This window comes from Hydra vulgaris, chromosome 12 (genome assembly GCF_038396675.1).
Source record: "Hydra vulgaris chromosome 12, alternate assembly HydraT2T_AEP".
NCBI lineage: Eukaryota > Metazoa > Cnidaria > Hydrozoa > Anthoathecata > Hydridae > Hydra > Hydra vulgaris.
In genome coordinates, this window is record NC_088931.1 from 42425104 (window position 1) to 42448426 (window position 23323).

General features: G+C 28.0%; 1 protein-coding gene across 4 annotated transcripts in view; it reads right to left on the minus strand.

Moving 5' to 3' along the window:
* Positions 1 to 23323, minus strand: part of LOC100197539 (tuberin) — a 100564-nt gene that overhangs the window by 24535 nt on the left and 52706 nt on the right. For 2 of the 4 annotated variants that reach the window (XM_065813311.1, XM_065813310.1), the window contains exons 13-19: positions 18564 to 18749; positions 17972 to 18208; positions 13693 to 14461; positions 11054 to 12316; positions 6412 to 6494; positions 6152 to 6194; positions 4751 to 5043 (exon numbers count right to left, since the gene is read on the minus strand). In XM_065813311.1, the coding sequence (XP_065669383.1) occupies positions 4751 to 5043; positions 6152 to 6194; positions 6412 to 6494; positions 11054 to 12316; positions 13693 to 14461; positions 17972 to 18208; positions 18564 to 18749 (2874 nt within the window). The remainder of the gene's footprint in view (positions 1 to 4750; positions 5044 to 6151; positions 6195 to 6411; positions 6495 to 11053; positions 12317 to 13692; positions 14462 to 17971; positions 18209 to 18563; positions 18750 to 23323) is intronic. The other 2 variants (XM_065813313.1, XM_065813312.1) reach the window with 1 other exon arrangement.

Here is a 23323-nt window from a genome sequence, read left to right on the forward strand (position 1 = left end):
AATTCTTGATCTTGTGATTTCCACAAATTTTTTAAATAAAATTTTACAAACATTGTTAAAACTTATTGATCATGTGCTAAACCTTCCGGCAAATGGATATGAAAAAAAATCTGCTTAAAATTCCAAAATACTCTAATATTTATTAGTAAAATATTTATATATTCAGGGCTGACAGCACCAGGGGAGCACCCTCCCAACCACTTTTCTCTAACCTTTTTTTTATTTAAAGAAATTTCTAGATATAGAAGACTTTATTTTAGAAATTGATGATTGTGCCCCTCCACTTCAAAACTTGTGTCATGGGCCCTGATATATATATATATATATATATATATATATATATATATATATATATATATATATATATATATATATATATAAGTATATATTATTATAAGTAATAAATTTTTTTGCAAATTTCCAAAAATTTCCAAAAAAACAAAAAATCCACTGAAATTGAGAGGTGGTCACAAGGGTTAATGTAAACAGGTGTCAAATAGGAAAGGAGAGGTTGATATGTATTGCCAACTAAATAAAGGTTCTGACATTTTCTTACTGAATGTCTAAACTTATTGACTTAAGATTCAGTGCTTTTTTAGGGGTTTACACCTCATATAACTCTTTATTTCCACCCTGATGGTTACACCACCATAGAAGAACCATTACAAAATGCATACTTCTAAACATAAAGAGATTTTTAATCTTGAATGACCAAATGCTATAAAAAAGGTTTTTAGCTAAAGGGTTTCATCACTTAAAACTGATAATAATTTTGTTCAAATGTTTTAATTTTCAAATAAAAAATGCAGACTTTTTAGTTAAGGGGATTATCCTGTTGCCTACAAAACAATTTTTCTATATATATGAGAATTATGAATTACCCATTCCCCTAAACAATCATTAGATATATAGTAATAATTTTTGAAAGCCACAAAGACTTTTCCTGTTGAATCAAACTAAATTGGTAGATTTAAAACAATAAAAACTTCTAGAAATATAACCATATTTTTTTCTTAAATTGAAAACAGCGCCACGTTGCCATGACAACCCGAATCATTTACCTTCTCTACTCGACTTATGTTTTGTTTCTGATCCTAGTCAGTGCTCAGTTTCTCCACATTCACCCTTAGGTCCTTCTGATCACAGTTTGATCTCTTTAAAACTAATATCTCATTCTTCTTCATCACCTGAATCCCCCTATTATCGAACCTCTTACAACTACAGTAAAGCTGACTGGGATTCTTTCCGTGATTTTCTTTCTGATGGCCCTTGGATAGAAATCTTTTGTCTTGCTGTCGACAAATGTGCTTCTTACATAACTTCGTGGATTCAGGCTGGCATGGAATCTTTTGTTCCCTCTCAACGATTTCAGGTCAAGCCTCACTCTCCTTTATGGTTTTCCTCACACTGTGCGGCTGCGATTGCCAATCAAAACCATTACTTTCATATTAATCAGCAAAACAATTCTCCAGAAAACAGATGTCTGTTTATTACTGCTAGAAACAATTGTAAAAAAGTTTTGTCTAACGCCAAAACCTGCTATTCTCAGGTCATGAAATCTTGTATCTTATTTCAAAAATTACGCTCTAGTGATTTCTGGAGAATCTTTAATAATATCAATAATATGGGCAAATCTTAAATTCCACCTCTCTTGTATGGTTCAGACTTTGTCACCTCACCTAAAGACAAAGCTAAATTGTTTGCTAAAAACTTTTCATCAATATCATCTCTAGATTCCACTAGTTGTGTTCTACCTGATATTGCCAACAAACAGGTTGATCAATTGCTTGACATTTGTATCACTCCAGCTTCTGTATCTAAAGTGATTTCCTGCCTAGACTCTTCTACAGCTTGTGGCCCGGACAACATACCTGTTATAATCTTGCAGAAGTGTTCTCCGGAGCTGTCATCTATACTCTCAAAACTATTCAACAAGTGCTTATCAGAGTCTTGTTTTCCAGCCTGCTGGAAAGCAGCATCTGTTAGGGGATCTATCTTCAAAAATTCTGGGGAGCGATCTGATTCGTCTAACTACCTTCCCATTAGTCTTCTTCCTATCTTAAGCAAGGTTTTTGAGTCTTTAAATAACAAACACTTAATTTCTCATCTTGAATCTAATAACTTACTTTCTGACCATCATTATGGATTTCGATCTTCTCGTTCTACAGCTGATTTGCTAACAGTAATAACTGATAGATTTTATCGTGCATTAGATAAAGGTGAAGAGGTTAAGGCCATCGCTCTTGACATTTCAAAAGCTTTTGATAAAGTTTGGCATGCTGGTCTTCTCCATAAGCTTTCTTCTTATGGTGTATCCGGCAACATCTTTAAGATTATTGAATCCTTCCTTTCCAATCGTAGTATAAAATTGTCCTCGATGGACAGCACTCTTCTTCTTATTCTGTAACTTCAGAGGTTCCTCAAGGTTCTATCCTTGGCCCTATACTCTTTTTAATTTACATTAGTGTTACAAGGTAGCATTGTTTGCATTTGAAGCAGCTATAACACTTTTTCTAAACTTGTACCCAGTGTTTGTTTTTATTTTGACTTTGGGTTAACTGCTCAATTTTATCAATACTTTTTAGTGTCATATGAATTATTATATTTTATTCAAATATTAAAATATCTTTTGATACTGCCAGTATATCACCAACACTCATTAAATTTGATTGGGAAGTACTGATGTCATTTACAACTTCTAAGTTAAAGTCAATCTCTGGTTTAGGTATAGCATTAAAGAGGATGGAATTAAATGTTATGTCTTTTAAAGCTTCCTGGAGATTAGGCTTTGTAGAAAAATCAGAAATTGGATTAAAATCTTTGTGCAAATTGTCTACGAGCATTCTTTTTCTTTACAATACTGAGAAAGATCTTTTCTGCTAAAATCTAGATTTTTAAATTTAACAAAACTAAATGTGTATTATCTTAGAATAAACAAAAGGAAATCTAAAAAAGTCTTCTTGATGTTTACTAAGAAAATTGCTTGAATGTAAATGTCTGTTTTTAATATACCTACATAATGTAAGTCCAGACCTCAAAATTTTTATGCGCTTTTTTTGATCGAATAAGTGTATGCCAGTGTTCTTTTCAAAATTTGAGAAAATTAAAAATGTTTTTTTATAAAGATATGAATTATTGCAGCACTATACATTAAAAGACTAAAGCCCTTGAAACAGCTGTGCCATCTTTAAACTGTGCAGGCATTAACTTTCATACTAGGAGCCAGTTGAGTGTGAATTTTTTAAACCAGATGTCCTGTATGTCCTTCACAACCAAACAATGTATCACCTTATTGTTTTTTAGAGTAATAATTCTTGTTATTATAAAAAAATTTCATGGATTATTGCAACCTGTTGACTTGATGCGCTAAATGATATTTTGAACAGTTGTCAAAGACAACTTTAAATTTGCAACAATCATTCATTCAACTTGAAATCTTTCATTAAAAGTTATATTTGTGAATGCTTAGCAAGTGATGTTGTAGCCATACTTATTGAACTTAAAATGATTTGAATATATTTAAAGCATATAAGGTATTGCTCTATTGGTTGATAACTGTGCATTTGACCACACAATGCGTGATAAGTAACTATCTATAATAATTATAAATGTTTATATATATTTTGTTGCGTCTACCTGTAAATGAATAAAAACAATAAAATTATTAATAAGAGACATATGGGGAAAAAATTTTGCTTCTCTTGAAACCCAACACATGATGTACATTTAAAGAAATATTTTTTCTATAATATTAGGGACCTGTCTGTTGTTTAGTGTTGTCAGAGTATTATTTATATATATATAATATAAAATATTACAGAAGATATATATATATATATATATATATATATATATATATATATATATATATATATATATATATAATATATTCTATACATGTATATATTTGAAGACATATATTTGGCTTCAAAACTGGGATCAAGTGCCAAAACCAAGGGCTTTGGGGTCGTATAAAGTATCTAAGAGGAAGTGGGATCTGCAAAAAGCATTCAATAAAGTAATGGGGGAAAATGTGTATATATATATATATATATATATATATATATATATATATATATATATATATATATATATATATATATATATATATATATATATATATATATACATTTATATATATATATATATACACACACACACACACACACACACACACACACACACACACACACACACACACACACACACACACACACACACATTCACACTAATATATATATATTGGCATTCACTACTAATTCACTACTAAACACACTACTATATATATCGGCATTCGGGAATGCCGCCCTCAAAATGTTTGAGGTGGGCAATTTTTTGCCAACCTCAAACATTTTGAGGAGTTTTATGGTAACTCCTTTGTGTCAAGTTTTTTTGCCAACCTGAAGCCGATCTCTCACAGTTTGAGGTTGGTAATTTATTGCCGACCTCACTTTTCCTGATTCCAAGGGTTGTATATTTATATATAATATAATATAATATAATATATATATATATATATATATATATATATATATATATATATATACACATACACACACATATATAAATGTTGCAAATTTAGGTCCACACTAAAAACTAATAATGACATCATACTGAAAAAGCAAGCTGTAGAGGCTTCAGTCCACACATTAATTGAGGAGAAATACATTTATAATGCAATTTGTTAGTCAAAAAAGTAGTACCAGAAAAATTTATTTAATGAATATCTGGTCTCAGAAAAAATTCTCACCTCACTGTGATCCAGCAAGAGGGGAGTTTTATCAGAAAAACAACTAAGAGTAGAGTAAAATAACTGTAGAAATATAAAATAAGGGCTGATGCCATTGTTAGGACCTCTCTCTTCACATTGAACATTGTTCATATTATCATTTGTAGCTGGTTCAACTGCCGAAAAAGCACGAAATCTTGAATAAAAGGTTTTAGTGTCCTCTGCAGTCAAACCCTGCTCAACATTTTTTGGATTTGACATTGACTTTGTTAAAGGAGCTTTAGCGAACCGCTCAGTCAACTCCTGCAAGTTATCTAAATATAAAAAGTAATAAGCATGTTAGCAAAACATTGTTATCAGAAGACTAAAATTTTTTTATAAACAACGTGTTATTTTAAAAATAACATCGCAGAACATCACTATCAATAAAAATCAAATGTCTAAAAAATAAAAAACATAAAAAACACTACAAAAAGCACAACTAAAATAATATTTCAAAATGTGTATTTATCTTGTGTTCATAGTAATTTATGATAAATGTTCATAGTAATTTATGGTAAATATTCGTTTTGTGGTTATGTAGGACCCTAGTAATCAACTAGAACCCTGACTAAATAAAACTTTTTTTTACAAACCTGGCTTCTGCTAAATATAATATTAGCAAATTTTAAAAACTAAGCATGTTTTAAATGCAAAAAAAAAAATAACTTTTTTTTTCCTTTCAGTATTATTATCTTTTCCTTTTTGGTTTGGGCTTTGACAAGAAATACAGCATTAGACGCACACTGAAGTTGAGCATGGTAATTGAACAAATTGAGTGCAGTAATCGAACTCAAAACTTCTCGTTTACAAGGCGACGGGTCACTCACTTTTTGAGCAAAGAGTGTTGTATTTTATATTAATTACATATGCAACCCTATTACAGATAGGTATGTTCCATACAACTCATTTTTAAGATAAAAGTGTTTGCATTAATTGTATAATGACATTACTTAAAATAAACTATGTATGTTTAAAAAGTATGAAACAAAATTTTCATTTCATTTGCACAAAAAGAATAATATAATGGTCATAAGAACTGAACAGAAAAGAATATAAGAAATAAACATAAGAACAGAAAATATTTATAAGAACTATTGCATTGGCAAAAATCATGTATATGTGTTTTATTCACTTTGGTAAAACAAATATTATATGAATATATAATATACTTTTACTGGAACTATGCAAATAGTTGTGATTAAACTTTATAAATTTCATATCATCCAAAAAGTGATAGAAAAAAATCATAAAAAAGTATTAGAGAACAAAAAAAATGTTTGAAGTCTAGAGTCCAAGAAGTCTATCATTTTTGACCCTGGGGTCCATCCCTGTTATTTTGTGTATGTATGAATTACTCACAGTAATAAATAACTTTAATACCTTCTTGGTTTAGACTCCATGCTACATCATCAGTAAAAGAGGACTAAAAAAAAAGTTTTTTTAAATAACTTTTTCATAAAAAAAAAAGAATAACTTTTTCACAAAAAGGTAACAATTTTAATCAACTATAAAAATAGTAACATTTAATAAACAATATTGTTGTAGTAAAATTAACATTAATTATTGAAATTCAAATAAACTTATATTGAACTAAAAAACTTCTTACAATATATTAAAAAGTATATTAAAAAAAGAATTACCCCTTTTGATTTTACTATCTCAATTGAACCAGTGCTATAGCTCCTACTATGAGATGACCTCTGTCTAATAGAATGTTGATAACCTATTTAAACATAACCAATATATTATTAATTTTTTACAAATAATGTTGCAATTATATAGTTTATGAAGCATGCATTTGCTACTTTATGTAATTTTATCTACTATCTAAACTTGCACATCATATCTCTCTATAAACATACATAATATCTCTCTATACACGCACATCATATCTCTCTATAAACATACATAATATCTCTCAATGCATGCACATCATATCTCTCTATAAACATACATAATATCTCTCTATACATGCACATCATATCTCTCTATAAACATACACAATATCTTTCTAAACATGGATATCATATCTCTCTGTGCATGCACATCAAATCTCTCTATACATGGAATAAGCAATGCTATGTAATACTATTTATAACAAAATTTAATTATATTGTTTTCCTCCCAAAATAAGAAAATACCAAGCAGATAAAATTTGGTGTCTAAATATTTAAATAAAAAAGTTATATATTAACTAATATACTTTTATCAGCATCATTTTGGTGCAGTTTTTACTACATTTTTTAAATATCTTTTATATATGTATAGCACAATTGGATAAAGCATTATGCTGGTATTCTGCAAGATCATTGTCAATATATATATATATATATATATATATATATATATATATATATATATATATATATATATATATATATATATATATATATATATATATATACTTATTAGTTTTGCTTATCTTTATAGCGAAAGACTTTTTCAGAAAAAGAAGAAAAAAACAAAGATTAACGAGAGAAAAGATTGCTGCCCCATCCCAAACTGACAGTCGATGTAGTGCCACTCCTTTACGGCAACAGGCTATAAGATAGTCAATCTATGTAATTTCGTATAACTCATAATTTTAATACAAAGTTATCTGGGATGTCCAGCTGGACCACAGAAAGTTTATAACATTAAGTAGCGAATAGTTCTATTTGCATATATCTAAAAGAATTTTGATCTTAATTATAACAAACCATCATTTTGTGCTGCTATAAACTGTGGAAAAAAATGAAAAGTTATTCACTTTTTTGTTTTTCTTAAAACAAAAAAGCTAAATATATAATACCTTTTTTTATTTCATAAAAAGTTTATGAAATTAATATTGTATTATTTTTAGAAATTTTCCCGAGTTGAAAATTTGCGTAAAATTTGCGTAAAATTTCTGGAAATTTTGGACATATTAGAAATCATTAAATGGATAAGTTATTTTATAATTAATGGGTAAAATTTTATGTCTTATTTAGACAGTTGTTATGGACAATTTTATGGTAAAATATTGTGAAGTAGATTATTTTAGAAAAATTTTAAGTAGAAAAATTTTAGAAAGTCCCCTTTAAAAAACACTTTTCTCGGTTTTTTGTTATAACTTTTTATTATAACTTTAAGTAGCAACTATAACAAATTGTTTTCAAAATTTTTTAAAACTGTTTTATCCTGTTATTTGCTAAGCATATTGATGTTCATTGCCATAGCATGCTTTGTTTAAGGCTCAACATAATTTGCACCCCTATCTCTAAAAACGATGAGGCATTTTTCAATATCTAATAAATTGCCCAACAAGTATAAAATAATGGTACTAATGCCAAATAAATTTTTCAATCAATTGGGTCATATTTGTGACCTTTTATAGTGAAATTTTTCTCTTTAATAGCTCCCATACATTTTGCATTGGGTTTAGATTTGGAGAGTTCCCTTGCCAATCCAAAAGTGGAATTTTTAGAGATGCCAATAATTTTTTAATGGATTTTGCCGTGTGTCATGGTGCTCCATCTTGCATGAATATTTTCTTCTGCTTATTTGGAAACCAATTCTTCAATTGAGGTAAAAGACGGGTTTTGATGACCTTTTTTGAATTGGTCCTGTTTCAATATTCCATCCACAATGTACAGTTGACCAAGGCCTTTGCCACTAATAACCAACCAAAACATTTAGGACTTTAGGAGGGTGCTTAATTGTCTGGATTATACAATTTTCATGAAACTTTTCATTGGAAGCCCTTTTAACATATAAAGCCTTTTGAGTCAAAATTTCTGTGGGAGACTCATTGCTGAAGCATACCTGGATAAAAAAAAATAAAAAACAAAATAAAAAAACTAAAACTAAATACCAACACTGGAATATTAGGGAAAAAAATTTATTTTTGTATTATAATACTTGCCGATTTCCAGTCATAAACAGTGAAAAAACTGCACTTCATTGCCCAATCCAGGTGCTTTTTTCTCTGAGAATCAGTTAATTTTGGTTTTTGTGCTGGCGTTCTACTTTTAATGCCCAATCCGTGCAAACTTTGTCGAACAGTGATTGTTGCTACATATAGTCCCACCTTATTCAACTTGCTAGTAATTGCTGAGTATGTAGCAAATCTATTTTCTTTAACTATTTTCACTAGCTTTCGCTCATTCCTTGGTGTTATTTTCTTTTTTCAACCACATTTGCCTTGCCTTTGAATATCTAATGGAAGGCCATTTTTCAATTTGTCCTTGATTCTGCTTATAGTGCATCTTGATATCTCACATTTTTTTGATATTTTACTTATCTAGTAATGCTAAGCGGTCAGAAGATTGAATAATTGCTTTTTTTTCAGAACTGATGTCTTCTTTTTTTCCCATTTTGTTATTTAGAACTTTTAGACAATTTTTTTACTAAAAAATTATTTTAAAACAGATAAAAATTGTTTTGTATAAAAAATACTAAAGCAAAGTATACAAAATGTGTAAATATTGTTTAATAAAGGTTTAAAGTGTATTATAATATAAATCTATTGTAATTAAATCACAATAGTTAAAAAAAATTTTGCACTTAAAGTAAACATAGTAAAACAGCATGGCAGACTGTCATGAATTAAACAGATGCTGTATGTCCCCCTGAAAATGTTAGCACCCTGAAATTAATTTTATATTGCTAATAGCCTAAAAGTGTTAAGTTATAAATCAAAAAACATAAACCAGCAAATAAAGACATTGCAAACCATTTTTAATGGAACCTAAACCATTAAACAGTTTAAATTCTTCAAAATTTATAAAGTGTTAGTATACGTAGTTTATAAATCTATTAAAATAATTATTTCAAATACCATATTTAGCAATATTATAAAGTTTTTTTGAAAGATGTTTTATTTGAGCAAGGAAAATTTTTTTATTCATCTTTGAATAAAAATATCTAATTCTTGCTTTAAGCTCTTCCAAATTCTCAGCTCTCCAATTATTCTTGTACACTAGCCGTTTTAAATCACCCTAAAAGTTTTCAATTGGTCTTGCTTCTGGAATGTTAGCTGGGTTTATATCTTTGGGTAGAACTTTGATTTTTTTCAATTTTAAAAAGTCGATGATCGACTTTGCGTAATGTGATCGAGCTAGATCAGGCCAGAAGATAAACTCATGTTCTTTTTATAATATTCTGATACTAGTGGAAGTAAAGTTTTTTCTAGTATCTCTTTATAAGTGTACTGGTTGATTGCCTGCTAACTGTGATGAATATAAAGAGGGCTTATTCCACGGGGGCTGATGCAACAAGAAACTAAGAGCTTGTCGTCGTACTTTTTACGCAAATTGTATCTTACTTGGTCAGAACATTGAGAAGGATCAGCAGCATAAAACCTATCATTGCCAGCTAATGCGCTATTGTTTAAGGTAAAATAGCTTTCATCATCCATAACAAAATCCAAGTTTTTATAATTTTCGTACAATTTACGACATTTAGGACACATAGCTTTCTTCTGCTGATGGCTACGATCTGGACGATTTGTTTTTTTGAAAGTTCGAATGTTATTCATTTTTTTTAATACTTGGGAAATTTGAGTTTGACTACAATTAAAAACTTGAGCTACTTTCTTTTGGGAGCACCCTGACTTATTTTTAAAAAACACAGCAATCTTTGGAATATTTTCTTTAGTAGCTACCTTAGCGATTCGACCACTTCCAACTTTTCTTTTTAGAGATCCATTCTCCAATTTTACGATTTTATCGTAAGCAATTGATATGGGTAAACCCCATTCCATAAACTGCATAGCAACAAACGCTTTACCTTTTTCTCGATTTTTTTTGAAAAAAATGTCCATAATTTTTTCGAGGTCCTTTATTTAAATAATATTTTTAATTTAATTAAATTAAATTTAAATAGATTATAAAATCTTCTTTCAAATAAGTATAAAGGTTTTTTGCGTGCATGAAATAAATTACATAATAAATGCAATTAAAATTTGTTCGAAATTTTATTTATAGGGTGTTTATATTATATATTTTTTTATATATATGTTTTTTTTTATATATATGTTTTTTTTATATATATGTTTTTATTATATATTTTTTCATATTTTATTATAGGGTGTATATAAATATATATATATTTACACACACACACATATATATATTGTGTATATATGTTGTGTGTGTGTGTGTGTGTGTATATATATATATATATATATATATATATATATATATATATATATACACACACACACATATATATTCATATATATTGTACATACATGAATATATATTTTCTTTTTTATTTATAAAGCCAAAAAAGTAATAAAAACTAACAACAATTTTAACATACTTAGTTTTTCCTTCAAAGAATGACCTTCAAGACTTGAAGCCAATAATGAAAGTTCAGATAAAGTACATGGAGGTAAATTTAAGTTATTTTCGATTCTCATGATCCAAGACACATTTCCTGTTGGTCTTCTGATGTAAACCTCAGCCCATCCTTCTGAAACGCATTTACACTCACCTACTCTATTGTGTTTAGCATTAGCTGGATTTTTTTTTTCATGGTCTGATTTTATAAAAGGAATTTCCGGCATTTTATTATAATTAGAAGAGAAGATTGGGGAAAGTATTGACTCATTTTGTATGTAGTTTTTTATGCATTGAGTTTCGTCAATATAAAACTGCAAAACTTCATTTTCAAGTTTATTCTCATTTTTATTTAAAACATTAAATTCATCATCATCATTGTTATCATCATCATCATCATAATAATGATGATCAATATCATTATCCTCTTTTTCATTAGTACAAACTTTAGAGACTTGGCGACTGAATAAAAGCTGCTCTGAGGGTGAATACACTTGGTCTTGGTATTGAACTAATTCTTGAGCAACTTTCACTACTAAAGGAGTAACTTCTGTGCCCTCTTCTTCGCATGAACTTTGATTTCCATCATATGCTTGTTGACAAGAAGATGCTGTTACCACTGGTATTGATTCTAAAGGAATTTTATTTACAGAAACTTGAGAATTAATAACTTTAGGAGTAGTAGATATTGATTGTATATTCAGAAAAACTTCCTGCATATTATTACAAGTTTCTTTTTTTTGCATAGGCAATTCAATCTTTTTAATACTAGATTTATTAGATGAACAATAGAGACATTTTTCTTGACTTCCACAACTAGTTGTAATAGTAATAAGCATGTTGGATAAAAGCCACGTTTGAGAATCACCTTTATCAAGTAGGTAGTTGATTACAGGGGAACGCTGGGGTTGGCACAAGTGATTAGAAAAAGAATATCGAGCCATCATATCTAAACATACCTCTGTCATGTGTTCATGTAAATTGCATTTTCTAGTATAACTTTCATCTTTTTTATCAGAAGTGGTTTTTATGTTTGACTTTAATGCTTTTGCAATAAGTGTCACAAAACCTTTCCTAAAAGCTAGTCTGCATCTAGTAAACCAGTCAGCAATAACTTGATGAGCTAGAGTTACAATATATATAGAGTATTTAAATAAGTCCGTATATGGAAGTGCCATCGCAAATACACTCATATATTGCTCTTCCACGAAATTCGCGTAGAGACAAGAGATTTCTTTTAATGCTAAAATCAGATTATTATGATATGTTTATATATATATATATATATATATATATATACATACATATATATATATATATATATATATATATATATATACATACATATATATATATATATATATATATATATATATATATATATATATATATATATATATATATATATATATAAATAAATATAGGGGCTATTCTAAACTGTTTTTAATAGCGCCAACCTTATTTTGGTGCCACTTAAATTCAGAATTAAAGACCTATTCTTTTATATATATATACATATATTTATGTGTGTGTGTGTGTGTGTGTGTGTGTGTGTGTATATATATATCAGTGTGCAAAAGGAAAAGACAGATGCGTCAAAAAATGTCAAAAATGAGTTGTACACGGCGTTTAAACAATAATATTATTAAGCATAAAGGAAAAAAGTTATATATATATATATATATATATATAACTTTTTTCCTTGATATATATATATATATATATATATATATATATATATATATATATATATATATATATATATATATATATATATATATGTATATATATATATATGTATATATATATATGTATATATATATATATATATACATATATATATATATATATATATATATATATATATATATATATATATATATATATATATATATATATATATATATATATATATATAAACCAGACCAGAAAAAATTTAAAAACTTGAATTTTTTTTTTCCTTAAATGATAGACTGCCTGCCCTAACCAAACCCTCAGTCAATGTAGTGGCACTCGGTTGCGAGCCAGGCTATGTAGCAACACTCCTTTTTGAGTCAGGCTATATAATAGTCGATGTTGCAACACTCCTTGCATATTTAAAAAAAATGTTTTTTAAAAAACAAAAACACTATTAATTAAAAAACTTTCTAGCCATTTTATTGCGGTTTTTAAAAAACAATAAAACCTTATGTACTTCCACATTGTTTTAATTGCTATGACTTTTAGACAACATAAAAATGCAGCTTATGTATTGAGATCATGTAATTGTTTTTAAAAGAGATTTTTTTTACCATAAAAGTTTCTTTCGACTACGAGATATATATATATTGCCAACCTTAATTTTCCTAATTCCGAGGGCTGATATATACAGTTCTTTGCATGGTGCATACATTAACTGAATTAAATAGAGCATGCAGGGAGTATCCATACATTAACTGAGATAAATAGAGCATGCAGGTAGTGTACATACATCGATGTTTTAAAATTAAAAGGTTAACATCAAATTGTAAAAATTATTTAAAAAAAAGAGTAGCCTTCTCGACTGTAGTGGCGCATGGAGCCATGGAGAGATAAACACAGTAAAATAAAGTTTAAATTTATTTAAAAAAAAAGAGTTACTTGAAAGGAACTGAAGAACAGGTACTGCCATTGGCACTGTAGCAGATATTTGTGATAACTTAACAAGAATTGATGGTAACACTCTTATCATAACAGATTGCATCTCTAGTGTACATATTGTTAAACAGGAAACACATGTTTTTGCACAAACAGTGTTCAATCCAAATTCTAAACATTTTAATAATTCAAACTGTTGTTCTTTTGAAAGATAGCTATGGTAAGTAGCAACGATAGAGAGAATAGGAAAGATTAAATTTCGAAGTTCTGAAATACCAAATGTAGCAGGACAATTTTGAACTTTATTCAAATACGTTTTATCATTGATTAAGTTAGACAATGCAGCACAAAGTTTATTCATATTGCACTGACAGTATATAAAAAGACTTTTATTTTTTAATTGATGTGGTAAGTTTTTAAGAACAAATTCTAAAACAGACCAATCCAATTCATTTTTCAAGCAAGTAAGTATGGCATCAAAAGCAATTTGGAAATCACAACAGATTGTCCATATTTCGCCACATCCTGCAACCTCTTTATTTACTGATTTAAAAATAGTATGGGCTGAATATTTTGCAATAGTGTCTCCATCAGCAACACCAACAAAGTGATTACTATTAGCTCTCATTGACAATATAGCAGCAAATATTTTACAACGAATGTTTCCACCAATTAGAGGAGGTAAATTGATTAAGTAATGAAGGGAAACATGTTTTACCAACAAGGTAAAAATATTAACAACAAACATGCTTTGTGGGCAAAACAACTTATTCTGAAAAAAAGGGTTTTATAAGCATTTGTTTCAATTAATATTAAAATAATTTAATAATTACAATAATTTAATAATTACAATAATTTAATATTTAATCTATTACATACAAAACAAGAGAGATCAATGTATTTATATAAGAGCTCAAATTTGCTATAAAGAAGTTCATATAATTTGTTTTAATAATTTCAATCAGTAATCTAATCCAAATTTTAACGGTAAACTTGTAATATAAATTAAATAATTTAAATCAGCAATTGTATTGTAAATACTTTGCATCAGCAATTGTTATTTTAAATACTTTACATCAACAAAGTCTATTGTTTTAAAGATTTAAAAATTGACAAAAAAAAAAAAAAAATCAACAAACATATATTGAGAAACTATTAATTTATATTCTTAATACCTCATATAAATAAAAATGTGTTAAAAGATGAAAATAAAAAAAAAGAGTATGTAATTTAAAAAAAAAAAAAAAGTTAATTTAATAAAATATAAAAAAGTTAAAACAATAAAAAATCAAAAATCAAAAAACATCGAAACTTTTAGCCCTTGTGTAATAAGGTTATAATATGATATAAATAAATCACAAACAGGAGGTGAACCCACTGGTGTTTCTTTCTACCAAAGACAATCGTCACATTAGGGGCCAGTTAATGGTGATTAATGCTAATTTAGTAAAACATGGTTATAAGCCTTTCTGTTGATCCTGATAGGTTAAATCAGTTTCCATTAAACTACTAGAGGAACTATGAACTAAAATAAGAAGTAAAGTAACTTTCAACAAAGAAAACTTTAATAAAGTAACTTTAAACAAAGAAAAAGATGATACAATCACAAAACTTACTAAAAGAATCGAAAAACTAGAGTAAAATGAAAAAAAAAGAAATTCATCTCTCAACACCACACCAAATCAAATTCTATCATTTAGTAGCATTGTAAGACAAAAAAGTATAATCAATATATTGCTGTTCATCCAATGGTTGTTAGATAACTCAATAATCAAATTGAAAAAAAAATAACATTGTTATTGGCTTCAGAGACCAAAAAAATTGATATAGAAAAAAGGAAAGAATACAATTAAAAAAAAAAAAATCGAAGCAATGTCTAAAACTTTAGGTGTTGATAAGAACTAAGAGTATTACAAGATTAAAAATAAGTCAATATAATGCCATCTTTGCCATCAAAAAATTTGACTTGACCTGAGATTTGACTACTTGATTAAGAAACTCAAAAGTGTGTTCTTTTAAATACAAAAGAATCTAGAAAGTTTCGAATAGTATAATAAAATTTGAACTAAGACAAGACACTAACTAAAAAAGCTTTTGAATGTTGAATTCTGAATTAGGAGAAAATAGAAATAAGAAAAATAAAAAATTTTTAAATGTAGTAAATGGTTTTGAAGGTAGGCTTTGCTGTGTTGAGCATAATGGAAAAAAATTCTATTAAGAAATCAGAAATGGAGAACTTAGACAAATTGAGTACCACCCACCTCAATTATAGATGTGGAAGATTATTAATAGGATCAAAGAATATTTAAATTCACGAAAATAATATAATATATATTCATGAATATACATTATCAAAAGGTGATAAAAACAATAAGTGTCATATAGATCAAAAAGCATTTGATAAAATAACTAATAAACAATTAAAGTGCCATTAAACAAATGCACATTAAATTCTGATAAAGTATTATATAAATCAATTATCAGTTTTAGCGTCGACACTCAAGCCTCATATTATATTTATCACTGATACTTGACTTATGCAATTGCTTTAGAATAATTAATCAGAAAAATTAATTCTTTTAATGCAAATGTGTATACCAAGTTTCATACATGAGGAATTAATCAGAAACATTAATTCCTCATCTATGGCGTAATGCAAATGTCACCCATCCAGAATCCATGTAAAAAAATGCTTAAGGAACAAAATGCAGTAGATGTGACATATTTGGACTTTTTGAAAGCATCTGAAACAATCTCTCACTCATATCTTCAAGCTGAAAACATATGGTATTGTTGAAAACCTTCTTGAATGGATTATAGACTTTCTCACTAATAGAAAACAGAGAGTAACACTGGGACAAAGGTTAACTTTGGGCTCAATACTCTTCATAATTTACATTAATGACTTGTCTGAAAATTCAAAAATATGTTTGTAAGCTATATACGAATGGTTTTTTTATGTTAATGGTTTTTAATTAATGAATGAGATAACAGGATTTTTGATTATACTAATGACATTCAAACTGACTTGACTAAAATCACTGAATGATAAAATTTTGGCTAACGAAGCTCTAACTAGATAAATGTAAAGTTATGCATATGGGAAGAACCAACTACTGCACAAACTATTCTTTTCATGAATGTGTCATGTGACTTCATAACAATAAACAACTTACACAAATGGGAAAAATCAAATGTAAAAAAAATATTGGTGTATATGTTTCAAGTGATGGTAAGTATTTTCATCAAGCTTTTATATTAGTAATTGTCTTATTTCATGTTAGTAATAAGGCTAGCAGTTTCCCTAATATTCAAAAACTATAGAATTGCAGAATAAGAAGTATGGCAATTGATGATGGTCTGGCCATCATCAATTGCCATACTAAGTCTTTGATTCGCCCAGCTTGATGCGGTAAAAGAGAACAGTTTGTTTTGAAATAAACAGAAATTGTGATCAATGTCATTTCTTTATTGTGATGCGAGCCATTCAAATGCACTCAATGACTCAAAACAGTTTAACAACCAACCATTTTAAAGGAATGCTTGACATTTCAATAGATAGTTGCTTATAGTCATTTTAATATGACCTGTATCCTATTTGCAACTCAAATACTATTACTCTTACAATTACTATTTTATAAAATATTATAAATACTATTAATAATCCTAATTAAAAAATTTAAGATTCTCACTTATAAACTAAAAAGAAATTTAAGATTTTTATAGCATTGCAAATTTATTCAATTATGTTGTACTAAGTTTCAATTGAGTTTTAAGTTCATATAAATGCTAATAATCAAAATGTGGTAATATATGAATGCTGTAAGGTCTTTTTCTACATTAATATATGAATGCTGTAAGGTGTTTTTCTACATTAATATATGAATGTTGTAAGGTGATTTTCTACATCAATATATGAATACTCTAAGATGTTTTTATACATCAATATAGGAATGCTCGAAAGTGTTTTTCTCCATTATTATACAAGTCTAATATACCTCTCTACATCAACCTTTCATTTTTTTAATTAGAAGTCTAACAAAAATGTAAAACTGCTAGAGTAAACAGTTGCAAATTAATGAATTAGTTTTTTGATTCTGGAATTAATAAAACAATTTATTTATTGAATTATAAAAATCAAAAATTGTGAAAATATATAAATAATCTAATTATTAAATTGAAATAAGAAATCAAATAATTTTAAAATACGTAAATAATCATCATACTTATAATACTTTATTTTTCTTTTGATTTTTACTAATATTTTAAGCATCTTTAATACCTTGTACGCCTTAATGAGAGCGCCAACAATTATCTCAATATCCTGTAAATTTTCTCTCTGATTGCTTAATGAAGAAAGAAGCTCATCAACAACTTGCAATAAAGCAGAGTATTGTACAGAACTGCATATTTGTAATAGATTTGCAAGTAATTGAGATATAACTAGGCGTACTTCATTATCTTTTTCTAACACTACAGCTGAAATATAGTTTTTTAAAAACAACTCTATCAATTCATCCTGAAACATAAAAAAGTTAAACTTATGATAAATACAGTAGTAACAATTTAAAATTTAAAGTTTTTACCATAGATAACAAAAAAAAAAGAAGTTTTTATCATAGATAACAAAAAATATAAATGAAAACTTTGTGCGTGTGTGTTAATAATATGTAAAAAAAACTTCAAAGCACATTTGTGATACATATGTTTTAACAAACTTACTTAACATGTGTGGTGTAAAAACAAAAAATTAAGATTAAATGCTAGTGTAAATGTGTAAATAAAAAGTGTAAATAAAAAGCATAATTCAAAGGTGTATGCACATCTAAATTTACCACTAAACCCCTGTAAATGCTTTATACATAAAAACTCACTTCATACTTGTGCTTGTAATGTGAAAACACAAAAGTAATCATTTCAATAACTCTAACTCGAATGTTTGTTCTTTTGTCATTCTTCAGGTAGTTATCCAACACTCTTCTAAATAGTTCTAACCAATCATCTCTGTTTGGAGTAATTTGTTCTTCATAATATGTTAACAAAGTAATAATGGAAGACTCCTGTAAAATAAAAAACCACTGATGTAAATAAGATGCCTATAAATAAAATATAGGGATATTAGGGATAACATAAAAAACCAAGAGATAAAAAAATATAACTTCTAGGGATACAAAAAAAAACTACAACTTCTAGGGATATAAAGTAAAAAAATACTACTACAAGGGATAAAATAAAAAAAAGTGCAACTTCAAGGGATAAAATGAAATAATACAACTTCTAGGGATAAAATGAAAAAGCTACTACTAGGGCAATTCCATGTGAAAACATCCAGGACATGCAACCTTATCGGTTGAACACGATGAAATTCAGCACCCTTTGTTAGTTACGCGAAAACTACTTAACAGATTTTTGTAATTTTTTGACACAATAAAGCTTATTGAATTATTTATTTCAATAACTTTTTACATTTTTTATCAGACGCTTAGATAGAAACTGAATATCTTTGCAAGTACATGACATCATCTGCTGAATCTTTGCTTTGACTTTTTTTTAAAGCGGCTATCCATTTTTTCCTAAAATCTTTTTTATTTGTAGCTAATTTCTTGCTTTTCAATAAGATTCTTTTTGTAATTAACTAATAACTTTCAATAAATCCCTGTTCAGGACAATTTGGAAGATTAGCTTCCTTAGGTACAAATTCGACGCCAATTTGTTCATACCATTCTAGAGACTTCTTGGAGTAGTGAATTTTAGCTGAATTAGGCCAAAATATTGTAGGCATTTCATGCTTTTTAATGGCAAAAGGCATTTCTTTAAGTATTCTTTTATATATAAATCTGCGTTCAAAGTTTTACAAGTAATGTATGGTGTACTTTTTAAACCACAGGAGCAGATTGCTTGCCATGTTAGGAACTTGGCAAATAATTCAGTTTGAATATACTTGAATTTTTTGGCAACATATCTTACATACATACCTTTTGACTGATAAAAATATTGTTGCCCTGGCAATTGTGAAAAGTCCTTTTTGCAATAGGTTTCATCGTCTTCAATTATGCACAACTTTTCTCGGTTTAAAAGTTTAAGCAGCTTTTTTGAACAATGAATTGCTTTAATTTCTCCATCAATGGACTGCTTTGAAATTTTCTTTTTATGATATGCTTCATATTCTTGAGATTTAAGTACTTTTCCTATTGAAGCTTAGCTGCATTTAGATTTTCTCGCAAGATCTCTCTGCGACTGACATGGATTTGCCTTTATGGAGCGAATGATTGATTTCCACTTCCAGCTTCTCTTTCAATAGATTGAGTCTGTTTATATTGCTGCAAAATAAATTCAACTGATGATTGAGAGACCAGGAAAAATTAGAGAGATAAAGCCAAAGCCCTTTTGGAAATCCGCATCCCTGATTTTACTTGTTATAAACAAAGAAACTGTATTTTAAAATTAAAAAAAAAAAAATCATTTTTAGTTATTATTTTCTAATTTTGTAACAAATTTATGTAAATTTGACCATGTTTTTTTTTCTGATTAAGAAAAGACCACTCTCTAACTTTTTTGGAGAGTGGTCTTTTCTTAAACTCTAATTAAACTATTTAAACTAAAAAAAAAGAGCTTCATTGGCATTTTTGTAATTTAACTCGCCCCCGTATAATTGTGAAAAAGGTCAAAATTATAGGTGTTGTGTTTATTTTTATATATTTTAAGTTATTTTATTGGATTCTTTGCCTCAAAATATGTAAGTGTACATATTTTCAGCTTTCCATTGCCCACAGAATAGAAACAAAGGCTGAAACCATTTTTCCAAATGGCAGAATTTTGTTGGTTGAAGGCAAAGTTTGAATAGTCATATCTTCAAAACCATTTGGAATTATATGATAATTTTGTGTATGTTCATTACTTATTAAAATTTTTGAGTGATGTAAAAATCAGCAAAATCTGAGAGTTACATCTTTGCGTCTTTGATCTTATTGTGCTATCTTCATGCAAACATAACTGATTGAGAAGAACAGAAAAAAAGTGTGTTATAATAACAGCATCAAATTTAATTACATCAATTTTAGTTTTATATTGATAAAAAATATAATTTTTTACTCTTACCAGAGACATGGTAATAGCTACACATAGTTCAAATTTTTTTATCATTTAGTAACTAAACTAAAAATCAACTACTAAAATATCAACAACTGGAAACAATGTATAATGAATACACCTTTACCAGCCTAATAGATGAAAAAGAGTGCAAAGCTGGTCAACAGATATAATCTGCTTACCTATTAAGATTTGCCAAGGAGGTCTTCTACAAGACAGTAGCTGGATGCATTTAAGTTTGCATAAGAAAAGTATTTTTATCCAGACACCATCTCTAATCTTTACTCAACCAAGAGCCCTATTACAGGGGATGTGTTAAGAATTGGCTTTTCCTTGCCTTAGCCTAAAAAAGGATATCCTACAAGGCAGCAGGACATGAAGCAGGTTGTACTGGGTTACATGTTACCAGTAGCAGAATAACTTGACCTGACCCTTAATAAGATCTATCTCTTTAGCAACAATCAAAAGATATAAAAAGAAATGTTAACTTTACCTGAATACAGCCTGCAAATCTAACTTTAATTAATTGAAATGTTTACTAATTTTGAAGACAGTCTATAAAATGTTAACTGAATACTGCAAATATAACACTGCTTTAACGCAAATTTGAAAATTACTTGTGTGTAACACAACAAGTTTTAAAATTTAATTCAACAATTCAACGTAATTGCTTCCTTTTGTTCGATCAAACAACTTCTTTTTTTTTTTATATGTGGAGTTTCACCTAGTGGATGTACCTTGCTCAATTTTATTACCAAGTTGTATTTGTTTTGTCAAGCAACATTTGCTGGCCACAAATGATTGAAAAGAGTAGCAATTGTTGAGCGCAGTACTACCAGGGACATGGTGGGAATTGAACTCGGAACAACTTGCTTATTAGTTGAGTGCTCTACCACTACATTTGATCCGCCACTTATATTAATATCAAAAGCTATAACCGCTGTGCGAAATATAAGTTAAAAATCCATCTTGAGAACATCTAAAGTTCTCAATAAATTAAAGACCATTTGAAAAATCATTTAAATACTTTTTTTTTTAAATAAGTAGCTTATTTCAGTGGCATAAGTTCTTTAAAAAATATTATAATTCATAGAAATGCTCCAAAAGCGCATGCCTATTTTTTTTATTTGAAACTTTAATCCCTATCTAACCAGAGAGGAAAATAATTAAGTTTAAACATAATTTGTTATTTTTCAATTTTCCAATTTTCTCTTACAATTTTAAATATTCACAACAAATTTACTTTATTTCTAAGAAAAGAAAAGTTATACAACAAAAAGTTTTACATTAGTAGTCTTTGGTGAAACAAGACCTAAATTTATACTCACTGAAAATACCTAAATAAAATTTTAAGCCAAAACAAAGTGTTATTAAAATTGCTAGAAACTTGTCAAAGAGTTAATAAATTTGAAAATATCTTAAAAAAAAACATAAGAAAGGGTTTATTATAATCATAAATGCAGACACTCACAAAATCTTACAAAAGTATTCATGATTCTTATATGTTTTTTTGAAACTTAAACATTTTTACAAATCTTAAAAGAAAATTCAGTTCTATAAAAAAAGAGAAAGTACAAAAATAGAGAAATAAAGTTTGAATAAAAATAAAAACTTATTGTTTTTTATCTGAATTGACCAAGTTCACACCCTCATCTTGGTTGCTAATATTGAGAAAAAGTAATTGATAAAATTATTCGGGTAATACCCAGGTAAATTTAAAATTACCCTAATTTTTTTCTGATGGGTAATGGAAACACTAGCATGAATAGTACATCCTATTAAATTATTTCCTAACAAGGTTTTAAAAAAACTTCTAACAAAGTTTTTATTACTGAAACTATGTTTGATGCATTATTTCTGAGTAATAAATAATCAGGTCTGAAATATTAAATGCAGTATGATTCTAGTCCACACTTTAGCATGACCAAATAATGTGTGAAGTCATCTGTGAAGCCAGACATTCTTAAGCTGACATTCTTTTCAGTAGACAGAACATGATGCAATTTAAATTTTAATTCATTTGTAATATCAGAATTAAGTTTCTCAGTAACCTGTTTTCTTGGTGGTAAGGTATAACAGAGTTCAAAGTACTTTAAAGCTCTTTTCAAGCCAATGTTTTTAAGCCAGAGTGCTGCACGACAGAATATAAAGGCATATCATTTCAGTTAGAACTCTATTTACCTCTATCCAGTTTCGGTACCAATTTTCTTCCAAGGTGATTGTCTATTACTTCTGGCATAGCAAGTTGTCTCTCGGATGCATGTCTTTTCCTTTATGTAATAGATTTATTGCACAGAAGATTGGTTTAAACTATGTTTATTGCCAGTTGCAAATACCAAAATATTTTTTCTATTTCAAGCCTACTTTCTTAAGTCATTGGTCAATCATCAACTTTTGAAAAACTAAGAGCATTGCTAAGTGGCCTGGTTTGTTTTTGAAAAAATGTGGATACTGAATTTATTATATATTTATTTTTTACTTTTTTCTGTTTTCTTTCTGGCAGTACTTTCTAATTGTAAATACTTTTAAAATGTCTTGAGATAAA